This window comes from Pipistrellus kuhlii, unplaced genomic scaffold (assembly GCF_014108245.1).
Source record: "Pipistrellus kuhlii isolate mPipKuh1 unplaced genomic scaffold, mPipKuh1.p scaffold_m20_p_1, whole genome shotgun sequence".
Lineage (NCBI taxonomy): Eukaryota > Metazoa > Chordata > Mammalia > Chiroptera > Vespertilionidae > Pipistrellus > Pipistrellus kuhlii.
In genome coordinates this window covers 33,312,465-33,338,585 of record NW_023425404.1, presented here as the reverse complement: position 1 = coordinate 33,338,585, position 26,121 = coordinate 33,312,465, and the positions used below count along the sequence as shown (strand labels likewise).

At 43.0% G+C, this 26,121-nt stretch overlaps 2 protein-coding genes across 6 annotated transcripts in view; one reads left to right on the top strand and one right to left on the bottom strand.

Moving 5' to 3' along the window:
* The window catches only part of INTS14 (integrator complex subunit 14), a 29,926-nt gene extending 23,158 nt beyond the window's left edge, over positions 1–6,768 (bottom strand). For 3 of the 4 annotated variants that reach the window (XR_006741589.1, XM_036438759.2, XM_036438778.2), the window contains exons 1-3: positions 6,648–6,768; positions 3,429–3,712; positions 2,073–2,180 (exon numbers count right to left, since the gene is read on the bottom strand). Coding sequence is in view for 3 of the 4 variants with exons in the window: in XM_036438759.2 (XP_036294652.1) it covers positions 2,073–2,180; positions 3,429–3,650 (330 nt within the window). In the remaining variant the exon portion in view is untranslated. The remainder of the gene's footprint in view (positions 1–2,072; positions 2,181–3,428; positions 3,713–6,647) is intronic. The other variant, XM_036438750.2, reaches the window with a different exon arrangement.
* A 2,174-nt stretch (positions 6,769–8,942) lies between these two features.
* SLC24A1 (solute carrier family 24 member 1) overlaps positions 8,943–26,121 on the top strand; it is a 35,063-nt gene continuing 17,884 nt past the window's right edge. Inside the window, exons 1-2 of one of the 2 annotated variants that reach the window (XM_045581443.1) lie at positions 8,943–9,197; positions 14,170–16,090. In XM_045581443.1, coding sequence (XP_045437399.1) covers positions 14,300–16,090 — 1,791 coding nt within the window. In that variant the 5' untranslated portion in view covers positions 8,943–9,197; positions 14,170–14,299. Of the gene's footprint in view, positions 9,198–12,162; positions 12,288–14,169; positions 16,091–26,121 lie in introns of those variants that run through there. The other variant, XM_036438553.2, reaches the window with a different exon arrangement.

Sequence of the window (26,121 nt, the reverse complement as noted above, 5' to 3'; positions counted from 1 at the left end):
TTAGATACTCTATGATAATGAAATATTTCATGGAATGTCAAAATGAGACAGATTTTACTCAATAATAAAGACAGCCCAGCTATCTCAAAGGTTGGTTAAAAAAATTCCACATTTAAATAAATTCCACAGTAATTGATTATAAAAATAATCACTAATAACTTCCACCTCCAGTCAAGTGTTTTGAATTGTCTACACTAGGGGTGTCGAACTCAATCAGAGAAGGGGCCAAAATCTAAAATCCAGCCTAAATCGCGGGCCGAATGGTTTACTGAACAGTCATAAACTGTCATTGTGATGGAAACGCAGCGGAGTGCAGTGATGACAGCGCGGTGCGGGCCACATTGCAAGGCCTGGCGGGACGAATTTGGCCAGAGGGCCTTGTGTTTGACACATGTGGTCTACACCAAAACTCATCAAATAAGTTAAAGTGGATTCAGGCCCAGCCCTTGCCCTCAGGGTACAATACCTCTAATTCAGATTCTTCCTTTCTAAAAAGGAAGAAAAAACATTAAAAGGCAGAAGTCTTTCTGGTTCACAAATTCTGAGTTTCTTCTCTAAAACTACTGAAGACTATCATACAGAGGAGGAGACTTGACTTTGTGTGGTAGGGCACACAATATACAGATGAGGTATCATAGAATTGTACACTTGAAACCTATATAATTTTATTAACCAATGTCACCCAAATATATTTAATTAAAAAAATAAAACTACTGAAGAAACAGTAAATGAAACTGTGCTACCTGCTAGCTTCCAGTTCAGAAGACACTGACAATAAAACTTTATTTATTTAGATATTGTTAGGAAATTAGATATTCTGTATGTATGGATTTACCAAATAATGTTTATGAAATAAAGTGACAAACATTTTTATTTCTGAAAAGAAATTAATTAAAAGACATTTACTAGCTTTTTTATTTTTTAGCAATGGTCCATTAAAGTGATTTGATTTAACCTTTTAGCAGTAGCTCAGGGTCTTCATTAGCCCATTAGTTCATATTTTATAAAACAGGGTGGTTTTACAGCAAAAAACAAACAAACCATCAATTTTTTAAAAGTTGGGTATATTGAGATATAATTTACACGCAATAAAATTCACCCTTTTTAGTATACAGTTCTCAAAAATGCTTTTAGTGATGTAACCACTTCTGCAATCAAGATAAAGACCAGTTCCATCATTTCCCGTATTTCTTTGTCTGGCATTTAAGAAGAATAAGTCAATCCCTACCTTCCCCTTACCCACAGTGATGCCACTGACACTACTGAGGAATCCTTTGTTTGACCCTAAAATACAAATCATACGCTATGGCCCACTGCCTGATTTTGTAAATAAAGTTTTATTGGAACACAGCATGCCCATATATTTACTTATTACCTATGGCTGCTTTCACGCTATGATAGTGAAGTTGAGGAGTTGCCACAGACACCTGCAAAGCCTAATACAGGAAAAGTTTGCTGACTTTTGTTGCAGACTACAGTATTATGGTTTTTCTCTTAGCACCTTTTTTCTTCTTAAAATATGCTACTATTTCTTAAAGCACCTGTGTACAGCAAACTTCCAATTCTCTTTTTCAGCTACTATTCTGCTCTCATTTGATGCTAATATGGACCTACTATAGATTCTAAGGGCAACTGATTTTCTGACATTCATATTCCTCACTTTTTAGATAACAGATAGTTAAGATGGTGAAAAGTTGGCTGAGTAAATGCTACATTGAGATAACAAAGTTAAGATGACATTGTACTGATGTTTAAAATTCTATCACTTAAAAAATTAAAATTACCCCTTTCAGAGAGTGTTCTAAAATTCCACTGTGGGCCCTTTGTATTTTACACAAATAATACTAGTTTTCAAGAAGTCAATTTACTAGGAGGATGCTTTCCTTAAGGCACAATTGTGCTCCTTTCTGAGCATATTAGTGTTGATTAGCGCCTTCTTTTAAAAAGACAACTAGCATGTAGCATAGTTTGTAGAAATTACATTGCATGCTGTTTTAGAGCTTAAAGAAAATCAAAGCACCTCAGTGGTTAATGTTTTTAACTTAGAGCAATGAAAAATAATTGATAATTACCTGGCAGGGAATTGCACCACCCCATTCTTGCTGAACAATGTTGCAAACACCAACTAATGCAGACTCCAAGCAGGTTTTATCATAATCATCCATATTACTTAATGCTTCCTAATTGAATAGAAGATAAAATTGCTCATTTTAATTTGTTATCAGAAAACAACATAGACTGTTAAGGACACTGTTTCTAGAGTCACAAAGCATAGGTCCTTAAAAACAGTAATCAGACTTCCTCAGCTACAAAGGACAATGAACAGAGGTCCCTTTCATTCTGTCCTCTTTGTCAGGTGAGAGTGAACAGCCCACCAAGTTCATATCTTTCTAAGTGGACCTTGAAGGAAATAATTAAAATGAAGCACTTTTAAATACATTACAAAAATGCCAACATTTATTGAGAACTATATCCTAAATATCACTCTAGGCACTTTACATGCATTTACTTATTATAACACCCTATCCATTTTTTAAAAAAAGAATAATTTATTTATTTCTAGAGAGAGAAGGAGAGAGAGAAACATCAATGTGAGAGAGCAACATCGATAGGCTGCCTCCTGCATGCTCCCCATCGGGGATTAAGTCTGTAACATGGGCATGTGCCCTTGATCAGGAATCTAACTGGCAACTTCCTAGTGACTGGGATGACTCCCAACAAACTGACCTACACTGGCCAGGGCTTAACCTGTTTTTTAAAATGAGGAAACTAAGGTACAGAATTAGGTAACTTTCCCAGGTCTCATACCTAGAAGTGTCAGAGTCTAGATCTGAATCCAGTCAGTCTGACTCCAGAACTGTACCATCCACATAAGAGTTCTCTAACTTTCAGAACTGCTGGACATCCAAAATCCTTAGTTTACTCACTTATAAGAAATCCAGTGCAATTAAAAAAAAAAAAAAAAAGCTTTTGAGTCACTTAGAAAAAGTCAGATAAAAAATGATTTAACAAAATTTTATTACTTACACTTTAAAAATCAAACTACACAGATATTGCCTAGCAATTATTAAACTATTCAATTTAATTTCACAAACACATATTGGCTGTTCACTATGGGTAAGGCACTGTGCTAGGCTTTGTTAGGGAATATTAACGTTAGGGAATGGGCCATTACATCTTGAGAACTCCAGGAAACTAAGAGAAGAAAATAAGGCAACAACTCACAGCTCTAACTCATAACCTTACCAAAGACATAAAACCTACTGGTTGTGAATCCTTGTTTTACAGCTATACTTAGATATTATACCCATAGACTTATCATTCAATAATTCCAAGTTTTAAATATTCAGTACAATATGATAACACTTTTTGCTCCCTATCAATTTGATAAACAATTGATACATACAATAACTCATTCCTTTTCATACCTGTAGGGTGTTATAATCCCTTGTGAAGGGAACCATCAGCTCCCAGAGTGATGAAAAAACCACCAGGGCTGTAAATTCAAGCTTGTAATTTGTGGCCATGTGCTCAAACAGCATCGTCAAACCGTGGGCTGCTAGGTGCTTGCGCTGATATTCCTCAGACCCCTCCACAGTCACAGGTCGGGTCATGGAAAGGGATACGTCCATCACCACCACTGTTGGCATGATGAAAATGAGCCCAGCGTTCCCAATCAGAACGCAGACAGACAGCTATAAACAGAAAAATGCTGTAGAAAACAAATATGGTTAGATTATACGTCATGGAGAGTACAAGGTCTTTTATCCCCCCACCACAATTTTTAACCAAATTTCAAGAAATGAGTGGAGGCAAACTCCATTTAAGTTGAGATGAGGGCAAATCTAGAGAATTTAGTGGGAGGGAAGCAAGCAAGCAATCACCCACTAAATGGCTATAAATCAAGAATGGCCTTAAGTATTTCTATTAAAAACACACACAAACACATTAAATTCAGGTAGTTTTGGACTTTCACAGTTCCAAATTTTATTAAACTTAATATAATAAACACTCCTACATCCCCTCTCCAACACTTAATTTATTAAAGAATATTTCTATCTGTCACATTGCGGCACTTTTTGACAACCAACCAGTCTTTTTGGGCACCATCACTATCTTAATAGATACAACAGTACAGTGCAAATGTTTCATTATCTTGTTACTTGGTGTCACCCCCATCTTTTAATTAAAATGAATGTAAAATATAGAAATGAAAGGACTACCCCTAACCGTTTTGGCTCAGTGGATAGAGTGTCAGCCTGTGGACTGAAAGGTCCCAGGTTCGATTCCGGTCAAGGGTTGCGGGCACATCCCCGGTAGGGGGTGTGCAACAGGCAGCTGGTTGATGTTTCTCTCTCGTCGGCGTTTCTAGCTCTCTATCTCTCTCCCTTCCTCTCTGTAAAAAATCAATAAAAAAAAAAAAAATAGACAAAGCTGGAAATCATTAAGCATGACAAAAGCAAGACTATTAGCCTCAGTAGTATTCACTGAATGTAAACAGACAACAAAGCTTTAACCGGGAAGAAAAAGAACAAAGGTAAAGAGTATGTACGACAGCTGGCATTATTTCGTGAAACTGTGTATTAGTCAAAACGTAGAAGAAATGGAAAAAACAAAGAGTTCTTTAAATTTATGGATTGAGCCGAGATCTGTTTTGCTCAGTGGATAGAGTGTTGGCTTGGGGACTGAAAGGTCCCAGGTTCGATTCGGGTCAAGGGCATGTACCTTGGTTGTGGGCACATCAGTTGGGGGTGTGCAAGAGGCAGCTGATCCATGACTCTCTCTCATTGATGTTTCTAACTCTCTATCTCTCTCCCTTCCTCTCTGTACAAAATCAAAAAAATATATTAAACAACAAGGACAACTTACTACTAAAAAAAAATAAAAAAATAAAAAAATAAATTTATGGATTGAGAATTAGCACAAAGAAAACATGTCTGGTCTCAAAAACAAAGAAAAAAGGTCACAGATACACAGACCTGCTCTTGGGAACACAGCTTGCTATTATTAAGCAAACTACAGCCTAATGACACAATAAAATATATAAATAAATGACACATGTAGATATCAGAAATATTTATATAAAGTATTAATAACTGAGAAAAGCAGGTCACAGGATCATATGTATACACTGATTACAACTTCATAACAATCATATTGAATATATACAATTAGGAAAGAATCGGAATGGACATAAACAGGTTAGACACTTAATGTTCACTAATTTCTTTTTTGGAGCTTACTTCAAAACACCTAACAGTGGCCAGACTGCTTGTTTTGGTACAATCTCCAACTGCAAATGTGTGATATTTTAAAAGTCCATGTATAAATAGGCTGCAAGGGGTAGGGAGGCTGGCATGGACTCAGAATATATTAGTTCATGGAAACAAAGTTAAAAATGAGGGCCAGGGACTGAGTCAGGTTGGAAAAACCTCTTTAGCACATAATGAGCGGCCTCAGATACACTTCAAATACAATAATGCCTCTGTATCCAATATCAATAAAGTCTAAACTAGAGATATAAAGTACATTTCCAGACTTTAGAATTCTAAAATATTTAACCATTTTGATAGAAAAAATTAAATTGTGTATTCCTCTTAAATACTGTGCTAAACATATAATTCACGTCTTATGATGACTTGACATCACCACTCTAAACACCAACAATTGCCCAAACAATTGCCACCCTGATGTTTTACTTATAATAGCATTCCCCCAAGTGTGTTATGCAGAACACTGTTCTGGAAGAGTCTTTCAAGAAAAATGAGTTCAGGCCTTATTACAGAAGCTGAGCCCTACAGCAAAGAATCCAATTTAGCCGAAACCAGTTTGGCTCAGTGGACAGAGCATTGGCCTGCGGACTGAAAGGCCCCGGGTTTGATTCCGGTCAAGGGCATGTACATTGATTGTGGGCACATTCCCAGTGGGGGGTGTGCAGGAGGCGGCTGTTGGATGTTTCTCTCTCATCGATGTTTCTAGCTCTCTGTCCCTCTCCCTTCCTCTCTGTAAAAAAAAATCATTAAAATATATTTAAAAACAAAACAAAACAAAAAACCCCCTCAGTGTTTCTGAAGGAGGGTTCACCCGAGCAGTTTAAGGCAGTTTAGATAAAGAGAAAATCCCTGCCCTCCACAGTCCGGCATTGCTGTGAGAGCCTGATGGCTTCCTTTCGTGGGTGAGTCTCACCTGCAAGTTCCCACCCCAGCCCCACACCTGCCCCCAAAGCAGTGCTTGCACACAACGCGCCGGACAAGCAGGGGTCTCCTGAAGCACAGTCTACTGATAACAGACCCTAGCCGCCAATCCGGCCTAGTGCCAGGCCTCCATCAGTGCACATTTATAATGCTCCCCTTAAGGTGACAACCTGCTTATTTATAAAGAATTGATTCTCGGCAGTTTAGCTCTCAGGCGCCCAGGCCTGAGCCGAGGTCCGAGATCCTGGGGTTTGTGCAGAGGAGGCGACGCGGAAAGGGGGAGGCGGGGGGCAGGGCCCCGGAACCGGCGCCGCAGAGACCGCGCGGAGCGGCGGCCCGAGCAGCGGGAAAGCCGGGCGCTGGCCCCGCATAGTTCCCCACCCCTAACCCCCTGCTCCTACAGGTCCTACAGGCGATGGAGACACCCCCGCAGCCGCGGCCTCCCCCACTCACCCGGCGCCCCACGCCGGCGCAGTCCGGCCGCATAAAGCTTCCGCCCGCGCGCCGCAGCCGGAACTATAGTGGTCGCGCGACACAGGGAACCCGGAGCGGGACCGTGCGCGGGCAGGGGGCGGGGCTTCGGGGGACCGTGCGCGGGCCGGGGGCGGGGCTTCGGGGGACCGTGCGCGGGCCGGGGGCGGGGCTTCGGGGGCCGCGCGGCCAGGCGCCCGCTCCGAGGCCGCCAGGGGGCGCTTTCTCCTCAGCGCGGCCCTCTGCCCTCGGTGCTGCATGTGTAACCCCTCGCCTCACAAAACTCCAGTTTCGCTGAGGCCGAGCTGTGTCCGCCCCTTCCCTCCCTCCCTGTCCATTCTCGGGCTCTTCCCCCATTTACCTGTGGGCTCTGGCCCCCCCTCCCCTGGTTCCTGAAACTCTGTGATCCCCTCACACTGTGTCTCCTCCAACCCAGCCCCCTCTGACACCTGCCCCTCTTCTCCGTCCCTCGTCAGACTCCTCCCCTCAGGTTCTCTGAACTAGGGGACCGCATCCTCCTCACACCCCTTTTAAACTGTAACTGCTGCCGGGGGAGTGCGCATTACTGAGCGCGCTGGGCATTTTTCTTAGCTGACCTGAGCCGATTTGCGTGGCAAGACTTCTCCTTTTGTCTCCCCAGCATGTGGCTCTCTTTATCCCCAACCCCTTCTTTCAGGTAAGCAGAGAGCTCAGAATTCCTAATTATTTCCCTAAGCGCAGTTTCCCAAACTTTCGACATATGTGTACCCCTTCTATAATTTTCGTAACACTGAGTACCTCTCGTACTCATGAGAACGCAGAATTAGGCGCAGCTAAGCACGGTGCAGTGCATATCCCTACCAAACTCCGGTGCAACATACCCCCACCGAACTCTTCCCGTACCCCTGGGGATACCCGTACCACACTTTGGAAACCACTGCCCTTAGGGAAGGGATGTGGCCAAGAACTTGTGGGCCAAGGAATGGTCTTGCTCCCCATAATGCAATGATGACTCAGCCATCAGGCTGCCGTTCTGGTAGTTTCCGCGCAGATCCGTGGACTAATTTGTTATCTTCATCCTAAAGCTTAAATTTTCTGGTTTGCTGATGGGTGGGGAGGTCTTGGTGACCTAGTGCTTCTGTATACAGACTTTGGGGAGACTAGGGAAATCAAGGGCAATGTATGAAATCCTATAGAATAAAAGAGCAATATGCAAATGGATTGTTACTCCAGCATACAAGGTGGCCAGCAGGGGAGGGATCAGGCCTGCAAGGGAGGGGAGTTGGGGCAATCAAGCCTGCAGGGGAGGGCAGTTAGTGTAAGGTGACCAGACTTCCCGCTTTTGGCAGGACAGTCCCGATTTTTGATGAGGGACAAATTGTTAAAAATCGGGACTGTCCCGCCAAAAGCGGGACATCTGGTCACCTTAAGTTAGGGGTGACCAGGCCAGCAGAGAAGGAAATTGGGGGTGACTGGGCCTGCAGGGGAGGGGAGTTGGGAGGGGGGAACCCAGGCCTACAGGGGAGAGCAGTTGGGGGGACCAGGCCTGCAGGGGCAATCGGGCTGGTAGGGGAAGTTAGGCGTCAATCAGGCTGGCAGGGAAGTGGTTAGGGGGTGAGCAGGCTGGCAGGCTGGCGAGCAGTTGGGAGCCAGCAGTCCTGGATTGTGAGTCAGACATCCCTTGAGGGGTCCCAGTTTGGAGAGGGTGCAGGCTAGGCTGAGGGACACTCACTCCCCCCCCCAAGCATGAATTTCGTGCACCAGGCGTCTTGTCTGACAATAAAAGGTAACACTACCAAGAGGACTGACTGCATCACTTAGGGCAACTAGTGAGTGCTTTTGCTTTTAAAAAAATTAGTAGAACCTCATTAAAATCAGAAGGTTGTTCAGTGAATATAAAATCAGAGAACATCAGCACAAAAAGAAGGCCTTATCATTTTTTAATTTTTTAAATATGTTTTTTTTTTATTGATTTTAGAGAGAGGAGAGATAGCAACATCCATGATAAGAGAGAATCATCAATCGGCTGTGTCCTGTACACCCCCTGTTGGCGATCAAGCTGCCACCCAGGCATGTGCCCCAACTGGGAATCCAAAGTGATGGCTGGCCTGGCTGGAAGATAGATCTTTCAAGCCTTAGCTGGCTAATGCATTTTCTCTCCCCCCCCCCCCCCCCCGATGAGACCCTCATCATTTTGCATATTTTTGCACATACATTAAAGGAAATCAAGAAACAACTTCTTTACAAAATCTATCATTCCTCCCCCCCTCCCCCTTTATTTTTCTGCTTTGAAACAATGGGCATTGCCCCAGAAGCTTTGAAAGGCAGAGTGGTTTGGTCTTCAGTCTGGCAGAGTAGAGGTTAGTGACAGAAATACCAGCCTGCTTACTGTGCCAGGTACTGAGCTCAAGGGAGGCTCATATATTTAATCCTTCTAGGGCCCGTATTGAAAATGTGGACTTCCAGGCCATGCTGACTGAATTGGAATTCATAATTTGGTGCCTGGAATCTTTATTAAGTCCCGAGATGATTTTTCATCCAGAGAGGTGAAGGGTAAGGAATGAGTAAGCAAAGAAAAGGGGAAGGAAGAGTATGGGGGGAAGCAGTAAGCCCATTTTCCTTTTCTGTTTTTCCCTTTCACTTTCCTATACTATCCTTTGCCCCGTGTCTTCCTTCCTGCCTCCTCTAGCTAGACCTTGACCACTCCCAAATCATACTTCCAAGTTCTAGGCTGTCCCCTTCCTCCATCCCTAAACCACACTCCACTCTTTTCACCAAAATGGATGTCTAAAAAAATAGTTGTGACACTTCTCTCTTCTTAAAATATTTTGTTATTGGAAAATTTCAAACATAGACACAAATAGGGGAAATAGCATAATAAATCCTCATGTACCCTTCACTCAGCTTTTACTGTCAACTCAATTCTCAATCTTATTTCATTTATACCTCTACCCACTTTCTCCAACATATTATTTTGATACAGATTCTAGATCAGATAATATTTTGTCCATAAATACTTCAGTATGTAGCTCTAAAAGACAAGGGCTTATTTTTTAACTAATAAACTTTATTTTTTTAGAGCATTTTTAGGTTCACATCAAAATGGAGTGGAAAGTACAGAGAGTTCCATATAATACACACACACACACACACACACACACACACACACACACACACATACAGCCTTCTGCACTATCAACATCTCATTCCAGAGTGATATACTTGTTATAATCCATGAACCTACATTGACACATTATAACCCAAAGTCCCTGGTTTACCTTAGGGTTCACACTTGGTGCTATACATTCTATAGATTTGACAAATTTATGATGACATGTATCCACCATTATAGAATTATACCAGAATAGTTTCACTGCTCTAAAAATCCTTTGTACTCTGCCTTTTTATCCCTCCCTCTCCCCTGACTTCTGACAACCACAGATCTTTTTATTGTCTCCATAGTTTTGCCTTTTTCAGAATGTCATATATTGATAGTTGGAATCATACAGTGTGTAACCTTTTGAGACTGGCATTTTTTGCTTAGTAATATGCATTTAAGTTTCCTCCACATCTGCTCATGGCTTGATAGCTCATTTGTTTTTAGTACTAAATTATTCCACCTTCTGAATTGGGTTCCTTTTTCCATCTTTCTGGACCAGACTGAGAAGGTGTTACATAGTTTGTTCAAGAAGGAAAGTAACTGGATCTGATGCTTCCTGCAGGAGTCTAAGGGCAAGGAGGTAACTCACATAGGTCAGCCCCTCTACCCAGGCTCCCAACATTCAGAGTGACTTCAGGACACTCAGAGATGAAGAGAGCTCTTCCACAGTGGGTGGGCACCTCTGTGTGCTCTGCAGAGGAAGCTGGGAACCTCCTCACTGTCATAGGCCAGTGGGGGTGGGGGCTCTCAGGGATTACCTGCTCTTTCCAGTGAAAGTAATCAAAGCGGCATGCGATGCATGTACCTTGGGGGAAACTGGGCGGGGAGAAAGGAGTAACCAATAAGTATTAGGCAGGGTTAGTTGAAAGATTGAAAAGGCTGCCAGGTCCATGCGTAGGATCATGAGACAACCCAATTGCCTCACTTCACTCCCACTTCATTCACCCCCAGCCCTGAGTTGGAGAGACACAACTCCTGAGGTATCTTGGGATGTTCCGGTCTGCTCAAGGGAGATCTGCCAGTGCCCTCTTCCCCAAGATTGTCCTTAGGCCTAATAACATATTTTGCATGTGTGAAATGCTTTAAAGCTTTATAAAGTATCTTCCTCGCATTTCTTCATTTTTTAAAAATAGACTATTTCAGCTAGAATTTGGAAACAGCCTAGGTGCCTGTCAGCAGATGATTGGATCAAAAAACTATGGTACATCTACACAATGGAATACTATGCTGCCATAAAAAAGAAGGAATTCTCATCATTTGCAGCAACCTGGATGGAATTGGAGAACATCATGCTGAGTGAAATAAGCCAGTCAATGAAAGAGAAACACCACATGACCTCACTCATTTGTGGATAATAAAGAACATTATAAACTGATGAACCAAAAGATAGATATAGAGACAGTAAAGCAACAAGCAGACTGTCAAATTACAGCAGGGAGGGTAGGGAGATCTGGGGGAGATAATAGATCAATCGAAGGACTTGTATACATGCATATAAGTACAACCAATGGACACAAAACTCCGGGGAGGGAGGGTATGTATGGGATGGGGGGGGGGGCAATGTTAAAATATGTACACAGATAATAATTTAATTTAAAAAATGTAAAAAAAAAAAAATAGACTATTTCTACCCTGGCTGGTGTGGCTCAGTTGACTGAGTGTTGTCCCATGACAGACAGATTGCCAGTTTGATTCCCAGTCAGGGCACATACCCAGGTTGTGTGTTCCATCCCTGAGTGGGGTGTGCACGGGAGGCAACTGATCCGTATTTCTCACATTGATCTCTCTCTCTCTCTCTCTCTCTCTCTCTCTCAATAAAAATATATCTTTAACAAAAATAATCTATTTTTAGAGCAGTTTTAGGTTCACAGCAAAATTGAGCCGATATTCCCTCATTTAAAATTATGATTCTCACATCTATCCTACAAATAGGTGAGTGGCTATTATTACCTCTACATTTACATTTAGATTACATTTAGAATCACACAGTAGCAAATGGAGCTGTTGCTAACTGAGGTCTTTTGATTTCTTTAGCCCCAGGTACTTTCTCTTGGTTTTTACAGATCGAATTCTGAATCTTTCCTTCCCATAAGCTTAGAAATCCCAGACCACCTCTCATTCCCAGAAGTTAGAAGCAAGTTTGAGAAGTTCCCTGAGCTTCCCCCTCCACTGCAGAGGCCCAAGCAAGCCCATCTGGGTCCCTGATGGAAGGGGCACCCTCTTAGTCTCTGGCAGGGGCACCGAGACCCAGAACTTGTATAAGGCCCTGATAAGCTTCTTAGAAGGGGTATTAGCGGGGATTGGATATTCTTCCCCTGAGATGCCCTTCACTCCCGACCTGTCTTCAGCTAGGATTCCATAAGAGAGCAGGGGACAAGAGAATGAGGTAGTCCCTGCTGTCTAGCTTCAGATCCACTCTCTGAGATCCTGGATTTTGACAAGTTTCCAGAAGTGAGAAGACACCCAGATGTCCAGGTTTGAAGGTAGGTGATTAAGTAGTACAGTGCCGGCTCAACTCTGTTATATAACACAGGCATACCAGAAAGAGAGAGACCCTCCAAAGTTTCTTTAGGAGATTCAAAGCGTTGAATTTATGGTAAGGGACAGGGTTGACAGGGAGATGGTGGAAAGTTATAGGAATGAAGAACAAAGATGGAGAAACACTAATTTTGTAATTCTTTGTTTGCCCCTCTTGTGCTCTTTAAGACAATTGCATTTGCATCTCTAGTGTGATCTGCTGGAAAGACTGGGGTATAGAAGCCTCCTTTGACTGCTACTCACTAGCTGTGTGACACCGAGCAAGTCACATCTCTCTGGACCTCAGTTTCTTTCTTCTTTTTTAAATTGATTTGAGAGAAAGAAACATTGATTTGTTGTTCAACTTATTTATGCATTCTTTGATTGATTCTTTTATGTGCTCTAATCAGGGATGGAACTCACATCTAATCAACTGAGCAACCAGGTCAGGGCTGGACCTCAGTTTCCCCATGTCTCAAATGGAGGGTTACACTAAACTGTGTTAGTAATGTCTTCTACCTTTAACCACCTAAGATTTTATGGGATACTCATCTCCCATATGCAAAACTGATAATTTCTAGGCACTATTTTGTAATAATCTGAGGATATTGATTGGAGATTTAACAAATATTTACTTGGGCTGGGTCTCAGTGCCCTTGATAAACTGAGGATTCTCTGAGGGCCTTTCATGTTCTTTCCTCCTGTGTCCTTATGTAAAATAGCCCTTATGTAGCATTTGATTCTGCCAGTATACAGTGCTTTTCACTGATCTTATGTTTACTCTCCCAAGGAAATTAAACCAAATACTAGTGGTTACAGAGACCCTGGGCCCAGCCCTTTGGTAGATACAAAGGTTGTTAGCCAATCAGTGGCAATGATGAGCAATGGTGTGGCTGCCCCCTCCGCACTTCACCCTATGGTATAGGTATTGTTACTATTTACATAGCTAGATATTATTATTACTACTGTCATTTATGCTTTATTAAATTAAATAATTTAAATTTAAAAGATACTATCTATATAATAAAAAGCTAACTGGTTAAACTGAACAGTGAGTTATACTGACCCCTAGCCTTTAAGTTTCCTTTCTCTAGATGTCCTTCCAGAGATAATTTTTGCAATATATATATATATATATATATATATATATATATATATATATATATATATATATATATTATGGAGGCTCAGCTTATCCAGGGTGACACAGATTCCCACCAGCAGAGCTGGGAATCCAGGCCTTTGACTTCACTCTAAATATTCCTTGTACCACTTTACACTGTCTGAGAACCTTCATGACATTTTATTTTCTTTTTTTAATCTTTATTGTTGAAAGCAACATGACACTAACTTTTAAGCTTTATCCTCTCTGGATGATATGGTGGAATTGTTTTAAGTAAGTCTGAAAAAACAACAACACACACATGCAGAGTTGTCACTGTCTTCTATTGCTGCCTCTTTTTGTCCAGAGCTTAAAACCATGTCTTTTTACTTTCCTTGTGCCTTTAATAAGGTGAGATCTGTGGCCTGGGGCACGAACCACATATGAGCTCCCAGCAATTCAGGACTAAGGAGTGCTGGCAGGTCTTGGGTGGACTCAGCCCAGGAACCAGCTCAGGCTGCTGGCATGCCTCCATGACACAGAGGGCCTCTAGATACTCTTCCCCTGAGCAGGCATTGCCCCCTGAGCAGGCGGCAGAGATACTTTTGTTCTAACAGAGACAACTATCTTCTACCACAATGGCTCCTGAATGAATTGTTACTCTTTCCAGATGAGGGTTTGGTGGACCCCAACATTCCTCTTAGGGACAGATAATCTCTTTTATTTAATTCCCCCCCTCTCTCTAGGTTTGTGGATATCTCTTAGCTGGGCTTCATGGAGAAATCTTCCCTGATCACCAACCTGAATCCCAGAACAACCCTCCTCTTTCAGTGAAGAGAATGAGAGGCCTTCTGTAACCTGGAATAACAAGCCATCATGGGGAAACTGATCAGGATGGGGACGCAGGAAAGGCGGTTACTCCTGCCAAAACGGCTTCAGTGGAGTCGCTTCCTCTTCCTTCTGGGAATGTTGATCATTGGTTCCACTTACCAGCACCTGGGGAGCCCTCTGGGCCTCCCCTCCCACTACCCTGTCAAACTGGCCAGCCGGGACCTTCCCAACAGTGAGATGATGACGGTGAGCAGTGAACCTCCAAGGGCTAGTTCTGAACTGGAGGGTGAGACCCTGGAGCCCCACGGCACAGTGGGCAAGGAAGAATCAACACCTGGCAGAACAATGGAGAACACTCTCAATACACCCAGAAGAATAGCCAACATCTCTCCAACAGTGCCTAAGAATAGCTACAGCCCAACTGCAGCACGCCCAGAAAGAACGAAGGAAAGCACCCCAACCAGACCAAATGGAGTACTGACTCACTACACCCCAACTTCAAGCATATCAACCATAAAGAGTTATTCCCTAGCAACACCCAAGGGAGAAATGAAGCAGTTTCACCCAACTCAAGCAAGGGGAAAGGTAAAAAAATACATCCAATCCCCACAGGCCCCATCCACATTCCTGGCAATGACAAGAAGCCATGGGATCACGCCCAGAACAACAGTGAAAGACACTGAAACTGTGGCAACCTACAAGATATTGGAGACCAGCCCCTCCAAAGGAATAGTGGAGGAAACCACCCCAACTGCTAAGAGCATAACTGATAATACTCCAGCTTCATTGAAAAATTACACAGAAACAAACATCTTGTCTTCTCCTAGGACAACAGTGGATAAGAACACCCTGACTACCCCCAGAAGAGTGGACAATAACAGCTCAACCCATCCACGGAGGTTAGTGGGAAAGAACAACCTGACGACTTTCCAGGGAATAGTTTTAGAGCACACTGCAGCCACCTCTGATGGGACAATTAGCACCAGGGTTAGGAATCCCTCGACCAGAACCAGTACACCAACCGCTGAATTATCCTTAGCCACCTTCTGGGGGCTGGTGAAGAAACCTCCGACAGCACCAAGCACCTCAGCAACCCTCAGCATCAGGGCAAATCCGGCCACCCAGGTTCGTCACTATGTGGAGCCAGCTCCAGCCTTGCCCACTACCCCCTCCCCCAGACTGACAATGGCCCCGCTCTCAGAGGCACCCAGTCCCAGTCCCTCAGCGCCGCACCCCAGCTGGCGAAACAACCCTCATGGCGAGTACCCCCCAGACCTGTTCAGCGTGGAGGAGCGGAGGCAGGGCTGGGTAGTCCTGCACATCTTTGGCATGATGTACGTGTTTGTGGCCTTGGCCGTCGTGTGCGATGAGTACTTTGTCCCAGCCCTGGGTGTCATCACAGACAAGCTGCAAATCTCTGAGGATGTGGCAGGTGCCACGTTCATGGCTGCTGGAGGCTCTGCCCCCGAGCTCTTCACCTCCCTCATGGGCGTCTTCATCTCCTACAGCAATGTGGGCATCGGCACAATTGTGGGCTCTGCTGTGTTCAACATCCTCTTTGTCATCGGCACCTGTAGCCTGTTCTCCCGGGAGATCCTCCACCTCACTTGGTGGCCCTTGTTCCGGGACGTCTCCTTCTACATCCTTGACCTGATGATGCTCATTCTCTTCTTCCTGGACAGCCTCATTGTCTGGTGGGAGAGTGTGATGCTGCTGCTGGCCTATGCCTCCTATGTGTTCACCATGAAGTGGAACAAGAAGCTTGAGCTCTGGGTGAAGGAGCGGCTCAGCAGGAGGCCAGTGGCCAAGGTCGTGGCCCTGGAGGACTTCAGCAAGGTAAGAACAGGGTAGCTCAGGTTTTTCTAGCCACTTTGGGGCAAATGGATAAGCAAAGACCAGGACTAAAAAATGGAAAGTGCTGGGTCAGACTTCAAGAGACGGGTGCTCTGGTTCCCTTGCTATTCATTCAACTTTTAGAGGCCTGTTCTCTGCCAAGCACTATTTTGGGGTCTTTGTCTAGACAGTGACCTTGGTTCACCCCCACCAAATCATCCTATAAAATGGTTATTATTATGAGCCCCCCCCCCCCCATTGGCAGGAGAAGGAACTGAGGCCTAATGAAATCAAACCACTTGTTCAATGCCGCACAGCAAATAGGGGGTGGAGTCAGAATTTGAACCAGGTTGGTCTGGCTGGATCTTTGGAAATTATATTTGAGCCGGGCTTTGGAAAATGTCCAAGGAGATATCAGGCAGGGAAAAATGATAATCGCTTCCATGTGCATGGTGTTTAGGGTTTATCTAGTACCCTCACTTTCATTTAATCTTATTTGTTCACATTCCAGACTTGGAGGGAACGGTGTCTTGGATGGGGTCCAAGAAAGAAGTGGGGAAGACTGTTTTGGCTTTGTTTTGTTTTTAAAATAGTGAAGATGAGAGCTCCGTTTAGCCACTGACAAGCCAGTGCTAGGTGCAGACCTCTCTCTCCATGCTACCTGGGGACCAGCTACCAGGTGTGCTAACCCTGGGGCTTTCTCCTGTTCCTTTCCGAGAAATCCTCTGGCCCATGAGGGGCCTTCCTGCTAAATCCATCGCATGATTCAATAACCTAGAAGATTAAATTGGGGAGGTGATTTCTGAAAATTCATCTCAAAGTTATTTATTCCTTGAGACTCCAAAGTGAGGGCACCCTAGGGAACACAGACTCCATTCATCTCCTGCTCCTAAGCTAGAGTTTGGGCAAAGGTTGGCTCAGAGCCTGCCTGCATCAGGTCTCAGTGAAGCCACTGGTGTGAGCAGAATTTTGCGTGCAAACAGTGGAAGGACTTAGCTACTTAATCCAGTGCAGTTTTGATGAGTGGGCAGGATGGAGACAAAACTCAGCAACATGTCTGGGAGACACGTGATGCAAAGGAGATAAAATGTACTTCCTTTAGGATTTTTGAGATAATGTGGTGTTCTGGTCGGGACAGGGAACTGAGAGTTAGGAAACCTGGGTTCTAATCAGTGTGGTTAGTAAGTAACGATTCTGCCTCTAATTATGTGACCTCGGGAAGGTCCCTTCATCTATTTAGGGGAAAATGAAAAACTCCAGCTCATCACCAAAAGGTCCTGTTTAGTTCTAATAGTCATTGATAATATCTTGTGTCCACGTGAATTCAGTTCTGGTAGGCCCAGCACAATGGTTATTTGTCTGATCTGATCAACTGAGCTCCAGTTGCCTTATTTGAAGTTTTTGAAGATTGCTCCAAAAGGAGAAATGTTCTCCTCAAGGTCATACAGCTGGCAGGTACCAGAACTGGGATCCAGTATCCTAACCTCCTATTTGGCCCTATTTCCCACAAGACTACTGCTTCATGAAGCCAGAGACTTAAAAAAAGGAGGGGAGGCTCAGAGTGTCCCCTCACTCACTATGAAGAAGCAGGGCCTGCCTCTACTGCAGTTCTCAGGGAAGGCTACGCGGGGGGTGACCACGGAGCCTGGTCCTCTCCTCTGAGGAAAGTATTTACTGCTGGTCACACCAGGCCAGCAGTTTTCAAAAGGCCTTGGGCTTACCTCCCAGTCCTTCATAGTAGTTCTGTTTTTATTTAAACTCTGCAATTTCTGAACTTGTCATTTTGTCAGAGCACCTCCAGAGCAAAGCTTCCCAATGGTGTGAAGCATAATCATGATTTCAAAAGAGAATTTGCAACCTCCTTCCAAGACTTTTCAAGGGCTTCATAGCAGCTGTTTGCCAACCAGTGAGAGTGGTGCTATTACAACTCTGTTCTTAGCTATTTGTCAAAACAGATCCAGTATGATTTTTAATGAATAGAATTATGTTTTTAAAAGTGGGTTGAATTACTGGCTATATTTGAAAGCAAATCTATATTTATTTAAAATTAAAAACCTATAGTTTAGACTTCACAGCACTAACTACTGACTGCTAAAAATTAGTCCAAATAACTCAAGAATTATACCTGTTTTGAAATGGTTTTTAAAACTGTCTGGATTTGGAGTTTCACCCCAGGTTTCTTATAGCCAGAGAAAGAGGGAATTGCCTTTGCTTGTATCATTATGTCTGTGTTTGGCTGGCTAAGACCTGTGATCTGGTTAGAGGGAGATCAGTTATCCTGCATTTCACTGACAGCTAGGAGAAGCCATTCTGTTTTGAATTCATGAAGCAATTCTCTGAAAACCCAGTTTTGTTCTAGTAACCTTGGTTGGGACTCATTATGGTGGTTTATGCAAGCGTATGTACTTATCCCTGCAAATTATTTTACTTTAAGTATAAAAACGAATACACCTTGCTCTCTTCCTCACTTGTACTGACTTATTGGTTCACCCCTCTCCCTCACTAATGGGCCCCTTCTTTGAGCATCACCTCAAGAAGCAGGGAGCCAGAGCAATGGGGCTCATTTAATCAGCTGAGCTCCACAGGTGAGGAAGTCAGAGGGAAGTGGGGCAAGGCGAGACAGGTGATAGGGAGCCAAGGAGGCTGGCTGGGGAGGGAAGGTCAGCTGTTTAGACGTTGAAGGAGTCCGAAGAGAAGCAGAGGGTGGCGGGATTGGCTCCTTCTTGGAGAGAAACAGGAACGGGAAAGACACTCCCCTTCCTCTGTTGCCAGCCTAGGGTGAAGTGCGGAGGGGGCAGCCACACCATTGCTCATCATTGCCACTGATTGGGTAACAAACTTTGTATCTACCAAAGGGCTGGGCCCAGGGTCTCACCCTTAGCTAAAGCTCTGTAACGACTAGTATTTGGTTTAATTTCCTCAGGGAACCCTAACAGTTTTGTGAAAGAAAGGAGTGGCAAAGGAAATCTATACTTATGGAGGGCCTATTCCATACATACGTTATCTCCACAACTTTTCATAAAACTCCACAAGGAATAGATTGTTATACCTATTTGCAGATGAATAAACTGAGAGGCTCAGATAAGATAATTATCTCAGCCAAAGTTACATGGCTAGTTGACTGTCATGTGGGTTCATGTGGGTTTTAACCCAGGGTCCACTTGTAATTATCCCTGTTACCCTGAGCAAGTTAATGTAAATCAACAAACCTTTATTTTAAGCACTGAAATGAAAATCAGTATGGGAAATAAAAAGATTGTGTCCCATCTAGTAGAGGGGACAGGCAAAGACAAGAGTATTTGTAATAAAGGGAACACTGCAGAGTGCTACAGTCACTTTGTCATCCAGGCCTAAGATCGCTTATCTGAAAAGTAAGTGGGATGAACCAGTGCAGAGGTTGGCAGACTTATAAAGAGCCAGGTACTAAATATTTTAACTAGTGCATGAGTTGGCAGACTTGTAAGGAGCCAGATACTAAATATTTTAGCCTTTGTAGGCCCTATAGTCTGTCACAACTATTCTGTTGTGTGAAAGCAGCCACAGACAATATGTAAATGAATGGAATGGCCACGTGGTGTTTTAAGAGCAACAAACTTTTTCCTTTCTGAAGGTCTGAATATGTACACAACTGGTTCCTGTGGAGTTTCTAAGCTGGAGGATCTTCACTTTATTTTATTTTATTTTTTATATATATTTTATTGATTTTTTACAGAGAGGAAGAGAGAGAGATAGAGAGCTAGAAACGTCGATGAGAGAAACATCAACCAGCTGCCTTCTGCACACCCCCTACAGGGGATGTGCTCGCAACCAAGATACACACCCTTGACCAGAATTGAACCCTGGATCTTTCAGTCCGCAGACTGATGCTCTACTTACTACTGAGCCAAACCAGTTTTGGCTTCACTTTATTTTTTATTCTGCTCTGATAATCTAGAACCAGGATAAAAGTTTTAGGGGATGATTCTAATCAGAATTTAATTGAGTATTTTCAGAAAAAATAAATTATATATATCATCAGATATATAGCAACTATTTTAGAATCTCTCTTTTGACACTGGCTGAAAAAAAAATCAAATCCTAAAATATTTTAGACATCGTCAAACTGATATGCATAGTTTGAGGAATGACCCCAATAAGGAAATAGTAAATGTTTTGTTTATCAACATAATCTAACTTAGCTTGCTCTGAAACTTTAGACCTGATTTTGAAGCTCTCAATGTATTTGTTCTGACCCAAAATGGCAAGTATCTGACCTGCCTTGACTTTGCATACTCACAGAAAGCAAACAAACAGCAAAACTGAGGAATTAGCCTGGCTGAAAAGTCTTATTTGTATTTGAAGGGTGATGGTCTTTTTTTGAAAATATATTTTTATTGATTTCAGAGAGGAAGGGAGAGAGAAAGAGAGAAACATTAATGATGAGAGAGAATCATTGATCAGCTGCCTCTTGCATGCCCCTACTGGGGATTGAGCCCGCAACCTGGGCATATGTCCTTGACCAGAATCAAACCCAGGACCCTTCAGCCCAGAGGCTGATGCTCTATCCATTGAGCCAAACTAGCTAGGGCTATATTTGAAAGGTGATGGCCCTTCTTTAGAAAGAGCGTTATGAGCTTAGTAAGAGAGGACCAGACATTTGCATGAAATGCTGATTGAGAAGATAGCCCTGGGGATGCCAGTGGTGAGAAGGGATGCAAGGTTGGGAATGAGTCTGGTGTGGGCCCTTGGAAAACTCCATGCTCACATTCTGACCCCCAAATACTTCAGATTCTGAAACTCTAGAGCAGCGTTTTTCAACCGCTGTTCCGAGGCACACTAGTGTGCCGCGAGATGTTGCCTGGTGTGCCGTAGGTGCAGACAAGACAAGAATTTTATAATTTTTCACTATTTTGTTTACTTAATATTTCATAATAAAGTAATTATAAAATACTTTCTTTGTGTTTATTTGATTCCTATTCAAGAGAATTACTTTATATATAGTTAATATAGGCACAGAGTTAAATTTTTTAACATTTTCTAATGGTGGTGTGCCTCGTGATTTTTTTCATGAAACAAGTGTGCCTTTGCCCAAAAAAGGCTGAAAAACACTGCTCTAGAGGGAAGTCTGTCATTCTTTCCTAAAGGCATCAGGAGCTGTAGTCTTCCTGACAGGATTGTTTGTTAAACCAACCAAAAGGACCTCCAAGCAGACAAACCTGGGGCCTCCTTAGGTTTTTTTTTTTGTCAAGGTGGATATTTACCCCAAGGGCTTTCATCAGTACTGCCAGCTGCCTGCTGAGAAGACAGGGTGGGAGTGGGCAACTAAGCAGCTCCTGGCCCCTCCCACCCCTGTGGATCCTGCCCGTGCATGCGAGGCTGCAGAGAGCCCACTGTGCTCTCAAAGAGCCCACCTAGCCTGGGCTGAGGGTTCCCTTTAACTCCTTAAATAGTAAGTAGTCAGCTTCCCCTCAGGTGTCAGGAAAAGATGGTAAAAATAGAATTCCCAATTTTAAACTCTCTTTTCTTTTTTTCTTAAACTTTCAGTGTTCCCCTGCTAGTGGGTGCTAGCAGATGACAAAGTGAATACATAAGAAACAAACATTAACAGAAAATTAAAATATTAACAGAAAATTGATCATGCCTGGTCCAATATCTTATTGTTTTCACGGGTGTGGGTATACTTGCAGGTGAGATTTTACATGCATTCATACAACATAGTATATTTTCTACTAATGTATACAATGGCATTAAATATGAAATGGGGTATTCATGGTATTCTACAAAGAACAGCATAGAGTTCCAGATGCTCTGTCACCTATATAAATTGGAAGCCTAAATCCAACAGAACATTTTTTAGTGTGGAGGAGTAGGCATATGGATGATAAACAAGTAAAATAAATTAAGAAGATAATTTCAGAGTGTGACAAGTACTGTGAAGGAAATAAGTAAGCAGTGCATGTGATGGGGAGTGACTGTAGGTGGGTCCCCTTTATTGAGAGAGAGAGCAGCGGAGACCTCTTGGAAAATAAGTCCATGTAGAGGTCTGCAGAATGAGAAGGAAAACACCCCATGTTCTAAAGAATTCCAGAAGAAAAAATAGCATTTGCATAGGCTCAGGGTGAAGAAAGAGCTCGATGCATTAGAACAGTGGTTGACAAACTGCAGCTCGAGAGCCACATGCGGCTCTTTGGCCCCTTGAGTGTGGCTCTTAGGCCAGCTTAGGAGTATCCTCATTAAGTTAATAAGAATGTACCTACCTATATAGTTTAAGTTTAAAAAATCTGGCTCTCAAAAGAAATTTCAATCGTTGTACTGTTGATATTTGGCTCTGTTGACTAATGAGTTTGCTCACCACTGCATTAGAGGAAAGAATTGGAGGCCAGTGTGGTTAGTAAGTATTATAAAGTGATACAGGGTAATGTCAGAGGGAGGGTGGGGCTGCTTCAGTTAGGAGGCTTTTGAGGACATCCAGCATATATATCCCCCAAGAGATTTGAGAAATGATTTAAATACAGAATCATCTGGACTTGGTGATGAAGTGGATGTGAAGTTTGAGAGAGCAGGAGAAGTCAAGGTTTTTGCTGGTGCCAGGGAAGACTAGAGGAAGAGCAAGTTTAGGGAGACTCAAGGGTTTTCACTCTGGAATAGTGAGTTTGAGGGCCTGTGTTATCTTCAAGTGGAATGTCTAAGAAGCAGTTGCACAAATAGCCTGAAACTTAGAAATAAGGTCTAGACTGGAAATAGAAAGTTGTGATCTACCAGCAAATGTAATTAAAATCAAGGATTGGCTGATGCTACTCTGAAAGAGAAGGAGGAGGTCTAGATTAAGCCCTAATAATCTTTCATTTGGCAAACATTTGTTGAGTCTCTTTGTATGAAGCCTGTGTAGAATCTGAGGATACAGTGAGAAAGAAATAAGGCACAATCTCAGCCCTCAAGGAGCTCAGCCTAGTGAAGGAGTGGAAGTTGATCCAAGTTTTGTGAGTCTGGGCACTTTAAGAAAAAAAATAAAAAATAAAACCATTGCTACACAATTAATTACAAGGCCTTGGCAAGGGAGAAGTGGGTCCGGAAGCTTAAGCTTCATCAGCTTCCTGGTAAATCCTCTTGTGTGAAAGAAAGACATATAAAACTAATAAGTACCATATCATGTGTAGTGACACATGTAAGTTCCGAGGGATGTAGTACCATAGAGCACATGTGTCAAACACAAGGCCCTCGGGCCAAATCCGTCCCGCCAGGCCTTGCAATGTGGCCCGCACCGCGCTGTCATCACTGCACTCCGCTGCGTTTCCATCACAATGACAGTTTATGACTATTCAGTAAACCATTCGGCCCGCGATTTAGGCTGGATTTTAGATTTTGGCCCCTTCTCTGATTGAGTTCGACACCCCTACCATAGAGAATGGACATCTCAACAGATCAGAGAGTTAGGGAAGGCTTCCTAGGGGAAGTGACTCTTAGTGGAATCTTGAAAGACCAGCAGGAGTTGGCTGACTGAAGAAGGGGAAGGGAGTCTTCTAGGTATATGTAAAAGCCAGGGTACAAGAGTGTGAAGAGACTGTAGCTGCACTGTCTAGTATGGTGACCACTAGCAACATACTGAGCTCTTGAAATGGGCTAGTCAGCACTATGGAAAACAATATAGATATGACTAAAATAAGTAAAAAATGGAACTTCCTTATGATCCAGTGATTCCATTTCTGGGTATATACCTGAAGAAACCCAAAAAACTAATTTGAAAGACTATATACACCCCTTATTTTCATTGCAACGTTGTTTACAATAGCCAAGTAACCCAACTGCCCATCAATAGACAAGTGGATAAAAAAGGATATATATATATATATATATATATATATATATATATATATATATATATTAAAGAGGTAATATGCAAATTGACCATCACTCCAACACAAAAGATGTGCTTCCTGGACTTGTAAGTCTATTTCTTTCACCAGGTGGGGGAAGTTTTCGGCCATTATTTCTTCAAATAGGTTTTAAGTATCTTGCTCTCTCTCTTCTTCTAGCACCTCCATAATTCGAATGTTTGTATGCTTGAAGTTGTCCCAGAGACTCCTTATACTATCTTCTTATTTTTGGGTTCTTTTTTCTTTTTGCTTTTCTGGTTGGGTGTTTTCTGCTCCTTTGTATTTCAAATCTTTGACTTGATTCTTGGGATTCTCTAGTCTGCTATTGGATCTCTGTATGTTATTTTTTATTTCAGTCAGTGTATGCTTAATTTCTAGTTGGTCTTTTTTCATATCCTCGAGGTTCTCACTAAATTTATTGGCCTTTTCTAGAAAATTCTTGAAAAATCTTATAACCGTGGTTTTAAACTCTATATCCAGTTTTCCCCCCTCCATTTCTTTCATTTGTGACCTGTTTCTTTATTTCTGCATTTTGGCTGCTTCTCTGAATTGATAGAGTGGCTTTGTGTGCTAGGTATCCTATAGGGCCCAGTGGCTCAGCCTGCCCAGTTACTTGAGGTGGACATTCTTGGTGCACCCCTTTGTGGGCTGTGTGCACAGTCTTGTTGTAGTTAAGCCTTGATTATTATTAGTATCACTGGGAGAAATTGGCCTCCGGCCAATTGGCTATGAGGATCAGCTGTGTCTACAATGGGAGAACTGTGCTGGAGACAACCATATGGGGCAAGACTTGCTTCAGTGGGGCTTTGGTGCTCATTGAATCTGCCCCCTGAGTGTGACTCTTATGGATGTGAAGAGTTGTGATCTAACCACAGGGTACACTGGTTCTTGGATCTCCAAGGAGGTGCAAAGTCAGCCACTGCCTGGGGCCACCCAGCTGGAGCTATAGAGAGATCTTCAGATTTCTCCTCTTTGTTTGGGCTTTGGAGGTGCTCAGATGAGGCCCAGCTGTGAAGCAATACAAGCTGCTGTCCAGCCTTGGGCCTTCTTTTGGAGGGTCTGGGGCTCTCTGACCCAGCTGCAGTTTGTTTGGTTTTAGATTGCAAAAGTCCAGGCCATTCATTTGCAAAAGCCTCTATCCACAGTTTGGGTGGAGTCATAAATTGGGTAGGGTGGTGTTTCAAGTAATCACCAGGGTGGATCAAACAGCAATGGTTGACTGTTAACCCTGCCCCAAAGAGTTCCCCAGGTCTCTGTGTCCTGCGGCACCACGCAACAACAATGATTGCTTCAAGCACCTCTGAGAGAAAGCCACCCTGATGCCAGATAGTCTAATTTCTCCCGGTATGAGTCTGGGTCCTCAGAGTCTCTCCCAGAATTGGAGCATATAGCAGCCAGAAGCTTGTATATCCCTCCCAGTTGAAAAAGACAACAGTGTGCCTAATTGCCAGCCCTTTTCCTCAAGGGCCTCTGTACCTCTGTACTTCATTTCTGCACCTCCTCCCAGTCTCAGTGTACTTTTCTCTTTCCTTCTAGTTGTATAAATTCCATTCAGCCAGCCTTCCCGTGGTTCTGGATGATATCTGTTTTGTCTTTTAGTTGTAGTTTTGAAGTGGTGGTGCGAGAGAGCAAGTTCAGGTGTTTTCCTATGCCATCTTGGTTCCTCGAATTATATCTTTGATATGATAGTTTAAAGTATATTATTAAAATTAATTTTATTTGTGTTTTTACTTTAAAAAATAAGATTATGTATGTGGCTTGCATTCTATTTCTATTGATCTGTACTGTAGGTAAGCAGGAAGCTGGTGTGTGCTCAGCTTAGGCTTCTGTGCTCTCTTTAAGGACAGTGGGCTCCCAGGATGCAGTGGAATGAAATGACGTGCTTTGCTCTGAAAATCACTGGCTAAAAGGTGGAGAATGAACTTGAAGGAGAACAGATCAGAAATTAGGAGCTGTCGCAGGAGAGTGGAAAGAGGAGGCCAAATTTGAGGACTTGCATGAACTAGGTCTGACAACTAGTTGGATATGAGCTGTGAGGGAGAGGGAGGACTTGTGGGTGTCCAGCCTAGACAAATGAGTGGTTCATTGTGAAAGCCTATACTCAATGAAGGAATAAAGTGAAGTGTCCCCAACTAGAGTGTAACCTGGGTAAAGGACTCAGACCACGGGTTCAGTAAATAT